The sequence below is a fragment of the Crotalus tigris genome, unplaced genomic scaffold, assembly GCF_016545835.1.
Source record: "Crotalus tigris isolate CLP2741 ecotype Arizona unplaced genomic scaffold, ASM1654583v1 scf7180000024460.1087499, whole genome shotgun sequence".
Classification (NCBI taxonomy): Eukaryota; Metazoa; Chordata; class Lepidosauria; order Squamata; family Viperidae; genus Crotalus; species Crotalus tigris.
This window is the reverse complement of record NW_024100630.1, coordinates 1,001,915-1,015,542: the sequence shown is the minus strand read 5'-3', so window position 1 is coordinate 1,015,542 and position 13,628 is coordinate 1,001,915. Positions and strand designations below refer to the sequence as shown.

General features: G+C 46.6%; 1 protein-coding gene across 1 annotated transcript; it reads right to left on the bottom strand.

Annotated features, from left to right (window-relative positions):
* Positions 1–1,801: 1,801 nt before the first annotated feature.
* LOC120303106 (zinc finger protein 345-like) lies at positions 1,802–9,516 on the bottom strand. Its single transcript, XM_039332281.1, has 2 exons — positions 8,836–9,516; positions 1,802–4,152 (listed from the first exon to the last, which is right to left on the bottom strand). Exon 2 carries the CDS (start codon positions 4,115–4,117, stop codon positions 2,189–2,191), a length of 1,929 nt encoding a protein of 642 aa, XP_039188215.1. The 5' UTR covers positions 4,118–4,152; positions 8,836–9,516; the 3' UTR covers positions 1,802–2,188.
* Positions 9,517–13,628: the final 4,112 nt, after the last annotated feature.

Below are 13,628 nucleotides of genomic sequence, written 5' to 3'. Positions count from 1 at the left end.
ACTCCGCTCAGCCCCCAGCCTGCCTGATTTCAGCAGGCAGCAAGGTGTAAAAAGAGGGAGGGTCTGAGGGAATTCCTGCCTTAGTCCTATCCTGCTGCCCTTTCACCATCCCCTTCCCCCCTCCTCCTGGCCTATCCTGGGGGTCTCCCATCCTATTGCTAAGAAAGCTTTGGATAACAAAGCCAGGTCTCCTCCCACGGAGAGGGAGTGGGCCTCCCTCTGACTTTGCCCTCGTACCCATCATGAGCAACCTGGCTACGGAGAGCAAGAACAGCAGCAGCAGCCTTGAGGAGGTATATGCAGCTGGGCACCCCCTTGGAGTAGTGGGGCTGGGCTTGCTGCTGCGGGTGCATGGAGGCCAGGCTGGGCATTTCACCTCTGCTGCCCAGGGCTCCGGGAAGCCTGTGGCACCATCCAGCCCCCCCCCTCGCATGGCCTGAGAGGAACAGTGAGGCTCTTCCAGTGGACCATGCCTTGCTGCTTGCCCCGGTCCCACCCCCTTCTGCCAGAGACCCTCAGATCTGTCCCACTCCTGCCCAGGCCCCCACAGGCACCCTTGATGCAAATGATGTAGAGCTGGCCATGCCCACCCAGTAGGCCACACCCACTACAGCCAAGCCCACTCAGTAGGCCGTGCCCACCCTGGCTACACCTACCTGCCCCCCCCCCCAGGACAACGATAATGCTGATGCAGCCCTCAATGAAATTGAGTTTGACACCCCTGCTCTAGAAAGAGTACAGAGAAGAGCAACAAAGATGATTAGGGGACTGGAGGCTAAAACATATAAGGAACGGTTGCTGGAATTGGGTATGTCTAGTTTAACGAAGAGAAGGATTAGGGGGGACATGATAGCAGTATTCCAATATCTCAGGGGCTGCCCTAAAGAAGAGGGAGTCAAGCTACCCTCCAAAACACCTGAAGGCAGGACAAGAAGCAAACGGATAGAAACTAATCAAGGAGAGAAGCAACCAAGAACTAAGGAGAAACTTCCTGACAGTTGAGAACAATTAACCAGTGGAACAAAATCTGCCTCCAGAAGCAGTGAATGCTCCAACACTGGAAGTTTTTAAGAAGAGACTGGACAGCCATTTGTCCAAAATGGTATAGGGTTTTCTGCCTGAGCAGGGGGTTAGACTAGATGACCTCCAAGATCCCTTCCAACTTTATTATTATTATTATTATTATTATTATTATTATTATTATTATTATTATTAGTAGTAGTAGTAGTAGTAGTAGTATCAGCAGAAAAGAGAGAAACAGAATTGTGGCACAGTCCCCGAAGTTTGGAGTTCAGATAAACTATTTGCCTATGTTTAAGTGCATTCATTTTTAAGGTTTCATCTTCCTATGGGGTATAAAATGAAGAATTGTGCATAAATCGCTTCTGCGCTCGTGACACATTGTTTCTCCCCAATATGTATTCTTCCATAGGAATTAAGGTTGCTTTGGTCTGAAGCGCTTCCAACATGTCATGAAGGATATGCTTTCTCTTCTATGTGGATCCTTTGATGAGAAATATACTTTTCATGCCAAAGACTCCATCTTATCTGTGTCCTCAGGGCCACATGAGTAATGCAAATCAGTGTGGAGTCTTTTTGGCTGTAGGATGTTTTTTGTCCTTCACGGTTGAAGACAAGCACAGTTCCAACTGAAGGGTGTTCATCCCAAAGTGCATAGCTAAATGTTTTCGAAGAAAAGAAAATGTCTTCAAAGACATTTGTAAAAGAAGGCAAATGACCAGCTTCCTGCAAGGAGTATAAATCCTTCCATTCCCCACCATCCAGTCAGAGCTGAAGAAGCTTCTTGGATGAGAAGCGAAACGTCTTCGAAGAAAAACAAGAAAGTCCAGTTGCCTCCTGAAAAAGCACCTTTGGGGACAACCATGATCTGGATGACTGAGAATCTCCATAGACGTATGGAAAGTAAGGTTTCTGGTGCTTCAGAAACACTTTCCACATTCAGTGTATTTCTACGGTTTCTTCCAGCTAAATCAATTTATGGGAATAACTAAACAAGAGGCACCGAAGCATTTTATCACCTTGAGATATTTATAGTAGTTTCTCCAATGAGCAAATCCTTTAACAAGAAAAATAAGTTTTTTTTAAAAAAAAAATCTCTTCTCACGCTTGATTCATTTAATGGCTTCTTTGGTGAGTAAATTTTTCTGTGGATGTTATGTGACTGATTCTAACTAATTACTTTTCTACGTTCAACTCTTTTATCTGGTTTCTCACCAGTATGTGTCCTCCTATGGTAATTAAAGGCACCACTACTACTATAGCATTTTCCACACTCCATACACTTATATGGTTTCTCTCCTGAGTGAATTCTTCTATGCATATGAAGGGAAGTATTTTGACTAAAGCATTTTCCACACTCCCCACATTGGTATGGCTTTTCACCTGTGTGGGTCCGCTTGTGGGAACCACGGTCACGGGAGGTCCTAAAGCCCCTTCCACACACCACACACTTATAGGGTTTTTCCCCAGTGTGGATCCTTTCATGGGAAACAATTTCTTGAGGATCACTGAAGCTCTTTCCACATACCGTGCATTTGTATGGTTTCTCCCCTGTGTGGATTCTGTAATGTATTATAAAAGTTCTTTTTTGACCGAAGCCTTTTCCACATTCCTTGCATTCGTATGGTTTCTCTCCAGTGTGGGTCCTTTTGTGGCAAATGAGGGCTCCCGAGTCAATGAAGCATTTATCACATTCGGTGCACTTATAAGGCTTTTCCCCTGTGTGGATCCTTTTATGGATATTAAGGTTACTTGTTTGATTGAAGCACTTTCCACATTCGGAACATTGATATGGTTTCTCTCCAGTGTGGATATTGTTATGGGAAGTTAGGTGGCTGGATTTGCGGAAGCTCTTTCCACACTCCAGGCATTTGTACGGTTTCTCCCCTGTGTGGATCCGTTCGTGGGCATAAAAGCCACCAGAACTGGCAAAGCGCTTTCCACATTGCAGGCATTGAAAGGGCTTTTCCCCCGTGTGGCTTCTGCGATGGGCAGTAAGGTTTTCTGAGGCACGGAAGCTCTTTCCACACTCCATGCATTGAAATGGTTTTTCCCCCGTATGGATCCTCTCGTGTGACTGAAGATGCACTTTTTGACTAAAGCTGTTTCCACAGTGCAGGCATTTATAAGGTTTCTCCCCTTTATGGATCCTGTTATGTAAGGTTAGAGTACCGCTTCTGGCAAAGCTTTTCCCACACTCCTGGCATTCATAGGGTTTCTCCCCCGTGTGAATTGTCTTATGAGAAGTAAGGGCACCGGGGGTCTTGAAGCACTTTCCACACTCTGTGCATTTATACGGCTTCTCTCCGGTATGGATCCTTTTATGTAAATTTAAATTGCCATTTTGGGTGAAGCTCTTTCCACACACTGTGCAATGATACGGCTTTTCCCCTGTATGGATCCTATTATGGTAAGTGAGATTCCTTGCAGAACGGAAGCTCTTCCCACATTCCAGGCATTTACATGAATCATTCTTAGTGGGGCTTTTTTTCCAGGAATTCAGTTCCTGGCACTGGGTAAGCTTCGTTCTATTCTCCCTGAATTGATACAACTTTTCCTTGCTGTGGATGCATTGATGGGAAGTTAGAGAGCTGCTCATTCTGAAGCTCTTTCCGCAGGTGATGCATTGATGCCGCTTCCTCCCTTTGTGGATGCTCTGATGGGAATTCAGGTGACTTTTCTGACTGATGTTTTCTCCAAATTCCAGGCATTTGTATGGATCCCCTGTTTTGGGAATGTTTTTATGGGATGTGAGGGACTGGCTTGTACTGAAGTTTTCCGCATACTCCGTGCATTTGTACAGGTTCTCTCCCTCTTGTATTTTCTGATGAAAAATAAGAGGAAGGGTCCTTCTGGAACATTCCCTACTTTCACTTTGTTTCTCTACACAATCACATAATCCCAATTCATCTCTGGGTATTTTTCCGCACCCTGGACATGCTCCTTTTTCTTGGGGATCATCACTGTGCAAGAAAGAGCCGATATCTGCACACTGGAAACTAGAGTATTTCTCCAGCTCCTCCTTTCCCCCAAGCCTTTCCTTTTCACTCATCTTTTCCACATCTTCCTTTTTGACTGTTAGAAAAGGTGTTGCCATCGCTTGGCTAGAACCCTCTATCTTCACATCACCACCTATTTGGGGGGGAAAAAAGGATAAATGAAACAAACTGTGGTATGAAAGGAATTAAGCATCATTTGTTGCATCCCTTATTTGAACATTCCTGAACCTCTCATCACCATCTGCTTGAGCAGGAGGTTGGAATAGAAGACCTCCAAGGTCCCTTTCAGCTTTATTCTGATTGATTGATTGATTGATGTCTTAACTGAGGTTTTTGCCTCTTCTGCTTGAGGATAGTTTTCCCTTGAAAATACCGGTTTTCAATTTGGACTTGTTCATTCTCCCCTAGTTGCCCAAAGGAAGATCTCCATGAGAATGGGGGGGGGGGGCGGTGCTTGCTGGCATCTTACCATCAAAGGCTAGGAGAAGGGAGGACACGGGGACAAATGGGCAATTAACCTGTGTGTGTTCGTCAGACATGTCAAACACAAGGCCCGGAGGCTGGATGCAGCCTCCGAAGTGGTTTCATGTGACCCGCGAAGCCATCCTGGAAACAGTAAGGCAGTGGTTCTCAAGCTTTTTAATGGTGCGACCCCCCAACTGGTCGTAAGTCGAGGACTACTCAACTGGTCGTAAGTCGAGGACTACTCAACTGGTGCAGCACCGTTTGCAGAATGGGATTTTTGGCGGGCTCAGCAGGGCAGAGACAGCCTGGACAATTCCTATTGGTTTTGAAAGCCAATAGAATTAGACTCTATTCAAGAGAGTCTATTCTATTGGCTTTCAAAAGCCAATAGAATAAAAGGGAGTAGCACAGCTAAGGAAAAGGGGGAAAAAATGGCAGACTGCGTTGTTTGGTGACCCCCGTGAAATGGTCGTTCGACCCCAAATGAGGTCCCGACCCACAGGTTGAGAACCACTGCAGTAAGGGAATGGCCCCCGCTGCCTTGGCCCTGGCCCAGGCCAGCTGGGAGCCAATGTACAATTTTGTGGTAGCCATCACAAAAGTGCTGAAACGCATTCAGTCTTAGCTCCACAAGGCCATCTGGAAACAGCTTGGAACCAACCCCTGCTACGTTGGCCCTGCCCCCGGGTGCATGTTGGGGACGTGTCACCCTTTGCGAAGAATGAAGAAATGCATCATTGCTTGGAAGTGGCCAGCAAATGGCCCTCACCTACTTCACATATCCAGCTTGATGGGCTCCAGGGGAGGGGTTTCGGCAGGCAGCGAGGCGCTCTCCTCATGGCGCCAAGAGGGTGAGCTGGGTGGCGCGAATCTGATGAGAAGTGCAATGCTGCCTAGACCCCAGCCTGCCCAGTTTCAGCAGGGAGCAAGGTGCAAAACGGGTGAGCTTCGCACCTCCCGGCTCAACCTCTCGGTGCTGTGACGAAAGCGCCCCGCTGCCTGCCGAGACTGGGCAGGCTGGGGGTTGGGCGTTAACCATACACAATGAACAGCATTTCATCTTAGAAACAGATCAGCTGCTCACTTCCACCACCCTTTCAGTCCAAAGGAAAGAAAATCCCTTAAAAAGCAATAAAGTCCAGTTGCCTTTTGAAAAAGCACCTTTGGGACAGCTATGACCTGGATGACTGAGAATCTCCATAGAGATTTACAGTATCTCTAGTTGTTCCTGAATTTGCAGGTAGCACTAAAAAAGGGAGAAAATGAGATGGATTAGGGTTGGAAGATCCCATCTGCACTGGCCAATCAGACAAACAACTTTGCTAGAAGTTACATCCTTGTGAGAAACCCCGTGGACTCTATGGGTCTCTTCAGTGCCCTCATTATAGACCAAAAAACGACAAAATGAAAGCAGCTTCTAAAAAGCTCTCTACAAAGTGAGATAGGCAGGATTAGAAACTGCGTAGGATGAGAAACTTCATGGAGACAGCGTGGAGATTTTAGGCCATTTTCTCAGGCTAAGTAGGAGTAGAAACATAGATAAGGACACTGCTGTTTACTGCACACAGTAAAGAAACTAGCAGTTCATCTGAGAAACAGATCAGCTGTTCACGTCCACCACACTTTCAGTCCAGAGGAAAGAGAGTCTATCAGGGAATTGCACAGCAGGCGTCCAAATGAAGTCAGAGACGCTGACGTGAACTTGTAGTTTAAATGAATATATTTCAGATCAATATTTACAGTAAACAAGACAGTCAGGCTAACAGGAGCATCCTGAGGTAAACCACAGGATCATCCTGAGGTAAAATTGCAGATAGAGGAAAAAAGGCGGGAAACAAGGAAATGCCACCTTTACACTCACAGTAACCAATCACAGCACAGATTGCCTCAGGCAGTAGACAGCTCTCTCCAACCAATCAGCTAGAATTGTAACTTCTGACTCATTCTACAATTCCACTGTTCCAACTACTAAATATAAACATCTTAACAGAATCCCTTATCTAAGGAGGCCATATTCCTTGCATTTTCCAACATGACCTCTTGGTGCAGGGCTTGTTCCTCAGCATCCACCAGGGCCCCTTCCTCCATGGTGAAAAACACAGCTACAAGTAATTTTTGACCGTTTTTCATACTATTAATAACAGATCAGAATAACAGATTTGGAAGGGACCTTGGAGGTCATCTAGTCAAACCTCCTGCTCAGGCAGGAAACTCTATACCAATGATGGCAAACCTTTTAGAGACCGACTGCCCAAAAACTGGCCCCGCCCCTACTCCATCCTCTGCCCTGCCCCTGCCCCGCCCCACCGCCTCCAGGGCCTGCTGCAGATTGCCCAGGCAGCCCAGCAGCACCACGCCCTCTGCCCATGCCCCACAGCATCAACTGTGCGCGTTGGGGCATGAGGACAGAGTCTTGTCTACGCTGCCTGGCTGTCATGTCCCTGGCTGAGCTGCTCCGCATGGGCCACGCTCAGGGGCAACTCTCCTTCAGGGAGGCTGCTGCTGTGGAGGAGGTCACGGGCGGAGGCAAGGCTGGGGCAACGGCATGTGCGCCCACAGAGAGGGCTCGGAGTGCCGCCTCTGGCACCCATGCCATAGGTTCGCCACCACTGCTCTATACCATTTCAGACAACTGGTTGTCCAATCTCTTCTTAAAAACTTCCAGTGTTGGAGTATTGTTGTTCCACTGATTAATTGTTCCAACTGTCAGGAACTGTCTCCTTAGTTGCAGATTGTTTCTCTCCTTGATTGGACAACCATTTGTCTGAAATGGTAGGGTTTCCTGCCTGAGCAGGGGATTGGACTAGATGACCTCCATGGTCCCTTCCAACTCTGTTATTCTATTCTATTCTAATCAAATTTTGAAGAATATCCTATGAGTCACAGCAAGGACTACTCCTTCTGCCTGTTGGGAGTTCATTTATTCTCTCCCTGTTGCAAAAGAAATCCAAAGATTTTCCTTGATTGAAAAAAAAAGCAACCTTATTCAAAACTGTAGAATGAGATTAAGAGTCCTCTCCCCCCCCCAGATTCAAATGTGACCTATCCTATTGGATTTTGAAGGGCCCTGAAATTCCTGAAGCCCTTTTCTTTTTGTTTGTTTCCATTCAGATTTCTTAAAGCTTCTCCCCCCTTCTAATTCTTTTGTGGTTTCCTTGTTTTTAAACCTTGCCAACACTTTGCAAACTGCTGACAGCCTCTGTGAATTCTGCAGCATTTAAACGGAATGAATGATTATTGTTCCTAATAACGCTTCTGCTTCCCATGCTAAGAAGAATAGTAGAATAACAGAGTTGGAAGGGACCTTGGAGGTCATCTAGTCCAACCCCCGGCTCAGGCAGGAAACTCTATACCATTTCAGACAAACGGTTGTCCAATCTCTTCTTAAAAACTTCCAGTGTTGGAGCATTCACAACTTCTGGAGGCAGGTTGTTCCACTGATTAATTGTTCCAACTGCCAGGAACTTTCTCCTTTCACCCTAGTCCTTCTTTTCATTAAACTAGACATCCCCAATTCCAGCAACCCTTCTTTGCATGTTTTAGCCTCCAGTCCCCTGATCATCTTTGCTGCTCTTCTCTGCACACTTTCTAGACTCTCAACATCTCTTTTACATCTGTCTATCAGAGCAACCTGATGTACCCAAATAAAGGGGCTGCCATAAAGAAGAGGGAATAAAGCTATTTTCCAAAGCACCTGAAGGCAGGACAAGAAGCAACGGGTGGAAACTAATCAAGGAGAGAAGCAACCTAGAACTAAGGAGAAACTTCCTGACAGTGAGAACAATTAATCAGTGGAACAGCCTGCCTCCAGAAGCAGTAAATGCTCCAACGCAGGAAGTTTTTAAGAAGAGACAGGACAGCCATTTGTCCGAAATGGTGTAGGGTTTCCTGCCTGAGCAGGGGGTTGGATTAGATGACCTCTAAGGTCCCTTCCAACTTTACTCCTATTACTATATGGGACAGAGTCTACTGCTTCTGCCTTTGCCTTTCAACTCCCATCTAGGAGCCTTCACAGGCAGTCGCTTTTGCGACCAACTATTTCAATTTAACACAGAAAAAGGGGGAAATACGTAAAACAATCAGAGACACAGACCCAGCCGTAAAACGCCCCTCCACCAAGTATCCCAGAGCACGCACGCACACACACACACAAAAGTATCCCTCCACTTCGTACACCAGAGCACACACAAACACACACATGCACAAAATACCCCTCCACTTTCTACACCAAGAGCACAGATCCAAAATACCCTTCCGCCATGTTAATTCAGAGTGCGCACAAACACGCAAAATTCCCCTCCGCCTTGTATTCCACAGCGCGCACAAACGCACAAGCACGCACACAACATACCTCTCCACCTTGTATTCCAGAGGGGTTGTTTTCCCCCCCCAAAGACGCTTCTTCAGAAGTCCTGGCCCTTTTGGAAGCCTCTCATCAAGGGGCAAGGATGAATCCCAGGGGCAGGTCGGATCCTTGCCAGGGCGGAGTTTCCCCCGCGCCGGCCCTTGAGGACCGAGCCCGCGATCCCCAAAAGAGAGGCGCGCAGGACGAGGATCCGCGCTCCGCCTTCCCAGGCCAGCCGCGCAGCTGCAGCCGGGCAGACGCGCCTCCCTCCCCGGACGGGTTTCCGCCAGATTTTGGGGACTGCAGGGAACGGAGCCGTTCTCCCTCCTGGGACTCTTCTCGCCCAACTCCGCTCGGCTCCTCCGCCATCCTGAGGGCTGCTTCCTGCTGAGCTGGGCAAACAGGAGGCTCTTGCAAGAGGGCGCCCCCGGGCGCCCCCGGCTTTTAATCCTGGGACGCCAAAGGGGTGATCGTTGGGAGAGGAACTGGGTGGGTTAAGAGTTTGAGGGGGTAAGGTTTGGACTTTGTCCCGAAACTGACCGTCCTGCACCACAGCTGAGAATATAACCATTTTCCTAACAGGGAAAAAAATATCTTGCAAAGAAAGATATTTTTGTCTGGAGGCTAAAACATATAAGGAACGGTTGCTGGAATTGGGTATGTCTAGTTTAACGAAGAGAAGGACGAGGGGTGACATGATTGCAGTGTTCCAATATCTCAGGGGCTGCCCCAGAGAAGAGGGAGTCAAGCTCTTCTCCAAAGCCCCTGAAGGCAGGACAAGAAGCAACGGGTGAAAACTAACCAAGGAGAGAAGCAACCTAGAATTGAGAAGAAACTTCCTGGCAGTTAGAACAATTAACCAGTGCAACAACTTGCTTCCAGAGGTTGTGGGTGCTCCATCACTGGGGGTGTTTAAGAAGAGACTGCACAGCCATTTGTCTGAAATGGTATTAGGTTTCCTGCCTGAACGGGGTTGGACTACATGACCTCCAAGGTCCCTTCCAACATTATTATTATTATTATTATTATTATTATTATTATTATTATCGATCATCGCACAGTCAGCCAGATGTTCAGACTGGATTTGGCATTTTGTCTACCTATCGAGTCCTTACCCAGGACCTGGGATAGCAGATGTGGATGTTTGATGGTATTACAGATATCGTCGCAGGATGGAAGCAGTTCCTAGTAAGGCCGCCTTTTGCAATTGACTAATAGCAAATTTGTCAATGCCAATGGTGTTCAAGTGGTGCTCCAGTTGTTTTAGGATTGCACCCAAGGAGCCTATCGCTATTGGTACTACCCTTGCTTGCTTTTGCCACAGTCTTTCTATTTCTATTTGTAGGTCTTTGTATTTTGTATCTTCTCCAGTTCTTTCTCTTCTATTCTGCTGTCTCCAGGCACTGCCACATCCACTATCCAGACTTTTTTGTCTTTCTTATCAACAATTTTTAAGTCTGGGGTGTTATGTTGCAGGTGCTTGTCTGTTTGAATTCTGAAGTCCCAGAGCAGTTTAATTTTATCATTTTCTATGACTTTATTTTATGATCCCACCAGTTTTTGCTTACAGGCAAATGATATTTTTTGCAGATCTTCCAATGCACCATTGTGCTACTTTGTCATGCCGCTGCTTGTAGTCAGTCTGTGCAATCTTCTTGCAACAGCTTACCAGGTGGTCCACTGTTTCTTCAGCTTCTTTGCATAGGCGGCACTTACTGTCTGTTGCTGTCTTCTCAATTTTGACTTTGTATGCATTTGTCCTTAAGGCTTGGTCTTGTGCAGCCAGAATTAATCCCTCGGTCTCTTTCTTCAATTTTCCTGCTTATTATTATTATTATTATTATTATTATTATTATTATTATTATTATTATTATTCTGATGAAAACCTCTTGGCTCACCTTTCTGTTGCTGATTCTGGTTTGAATCATAAAGATTAATCTTCATCTTAATCAGAATAGAGCTGGAAGAGACTTTGGGGGTCATCTAGTCCAACCCCCTGCTCAAGCAGGCGACTCTATATACCATTTCAGACAAGTGGCTGTCCAGTCTCTTCTTAAAAACCCCCAGTGATGGAGCACCCACAACCTCTGGAGGCAAGTTGTTGCACTGGTTAATTGGCCAGTTTTAGTCACCATATTACAAAAAAGGTGTTGAGACTTTGGAAAAAGTGCAAAGAAGAGCAACTAGAAAGAGTACAGAGCAACAAAGATGATCAGGAGACTGGAGGCTAAAGCATATAAGGAACGGTTGCTGGAATTGGGGGTGTCTAGTTTAATGAAGAGAAGGATGAGGGGGAACATGATAGCAGTGTTTCAATATCTCAGGGGCTGCCACAAAGAAGAGGGAGTCAAGCTACCCTCCAAAACACCTGAAGGCAGGAAAGAAGCAACGGGTGGAAACTAACCAAAGAGAGAAGCAACCTAGAACTGAGGAGAAACTTCCTGACAGTGAGAACAATTAATCAGTGGAACAACCTGCCTCCAGAAGCAGGAAATGCTCCAACACTGGATGTTTTTAAGAAGAGACTGGACAGCCATTTGTCCGAAATGGTATACGGTTTCCTGCCTGAGCAGGGGGTTGGACTAGATGACCTCCAAGGTCCCTTCTAACTTTACTACTACTACTACTACTTATTATTATTACGATTAAAGGCTTGGAGACTAAAACACATGAAGAGCAGTTGTAGGATTGGGGTTTGGCTAGTCTAGAGAAAAGACTGGGGGGGGGGGACACGATAGCAGTATTCCAGTATTTGAGAGGTGGCCATAAAGAAGAGGGGGTCAATTTATTTTCCAAAGCACCAGAAAGCCACACAAGTTTGCAATAGTGAGGAATATCTGCAATTCAGGTTTGTAGAATGAGGGTGATACGTTCGTCCTCCAAGCTTGTGCTTGGTACCTGAATGTTTCATTACGAGAGGCTGGGTAACATATTCAGTGGAATTTAGGGGGTGTATCTGCGCTCTTCTGTTTATAAGGTGTGGGTATGTCAAGTGAGGATCTGGTGATGGGTCAGGGGTGTCATCAGAGGCTTGTGATGAGTCTTGTGATGGGGAGGTTACTTCAGGTGAGGGTCATTGGAGGGTGAAAGACGGGTGTCAAACTGCCAGTCCACAGGCCGTTTGCATCGTGCGGAGGCTGCGCCCACCTGAGCTCCGCCAATGCAAAAAAATTCTTGGCATCTTAAGAAGACAGAACTCTTGGAATATTCCTTCCAACAGGCATCCTTTATTAAGAGAAAATGGTTGCAGGCGTTCTAGACAGGACCTGGGGCCCAAGCCCTGCGGTTCAAGATTTTAAGGGGTCCCCAGCAGCCCCACCCCACCCCACCCCACCATCTTTCCAGCCACAATCTCAGGCGCTACATTTCCAGCCCCTTTTTCCTCACTGCCGGTGGAAGGGAGACTTCAGAGAGCAGATCAAAGCTGATGGCCCCATTCTTATGCTTTAGTCCTTTTGGGTGGTATCCACATTCAAGTCCTTTGAAGCCCTTACAGTGAGGGCCATAAAACCCCTTTGTTCACCCCCCCCCCTTCCCCTCCATCGTATGACAGAATCCAGAGAGGGCAGAAATGGGGTTTTCCATAGTCGATAACGTTCTGACAGGACACGTCAGTTCTGACAGGACACGTCACGTCACGCAGCGAGTTTGGCACCCATGGTAAAAGACAGCGGGTCAGGTGTGAGTGTGGAAGGGTATAACAATCTTGACGCTTGTTTGTTTTCGAGATCCAATCTCCCTCTCAATTGCTAGAGAGTTATGCTCGTTTGACTCTACACCAGGATCTTCCCCTTGGTGAGGTAAACCACTCCAATCCCTTCATGCCTTGTGGCTGGGTTACTTATGGAACCCCCCCCCAAGTCTCCAGTACAGGTAGTCCTCGAGTTACAACAGTTTGTTTAGTGACCATTTGAAGTTACAACGGCGCTGAAGAAAGGGATTTATGACCACTTTTCAAAATTACGGTCATAACTGCAGCATCCCCATGGTCCTGCGATAAAAATTCAGACGCTTGGCAGCTGACTCCTATTTATGACGGTTGCAGTGTCCTGGGGGCTCACGCGATCACCTTTTGTGACCTTCTGACAAGCAAAAGTCAACAAGGAAGCCAGATGCACTTAACAACCACGTGACTTAACTTATCAACTGCGGTAATTCACTTAACGACTGAGGCAAGAAAGGTTGAAAAATGGGGCAAAACTGACTTTAACAAATGTCTCCCTTACCAAGAGAAATTTTGGGCTCAATTGTGGTCGTATGTCGAGGACTACCTGTAGTGTCTATCCACCCTGTTAGGTCTGGCTTTGTGCCCAAGAGAGCTTGTTCTGGGTTCCATCCCCAAGAGTGGCATCTAGTGCTACATAGGAGGTGGGTTTTTTGGGCCATGGCAATATCATCTCCCCACCATCCAGATCCGGCTTAGTTCAACCTCGCTGGCCTTTTTTAAAGCATTAATACCTTGGCTTTGTCATCAAGCCTGGGGCCCTGATAGTCTGGATGAGCCCGTTGTCTGATTGTATTGTGTGGTGTTTGATTATTCTCACTGCTATTTTGTTGCTTTTAATTATTGGTTGTGCTTTTACTTTGCTCTTATGTCAATAGTAAGCCAGCTGGAACCATGTATAAGATGGGCAGCTATACAAATAAAAAAAAATAGATGAAAGAGGTGCTACAACATACACAATTTCCCACTTTACTTAGAACCATGTTTTGAATCCTCTTACACCTTAAATCAACAGTTCTCCAATGTTTTGCAGACCGGCAGGGGAGAGAGGGGATGGTTTGCATAAGCAGCTGGC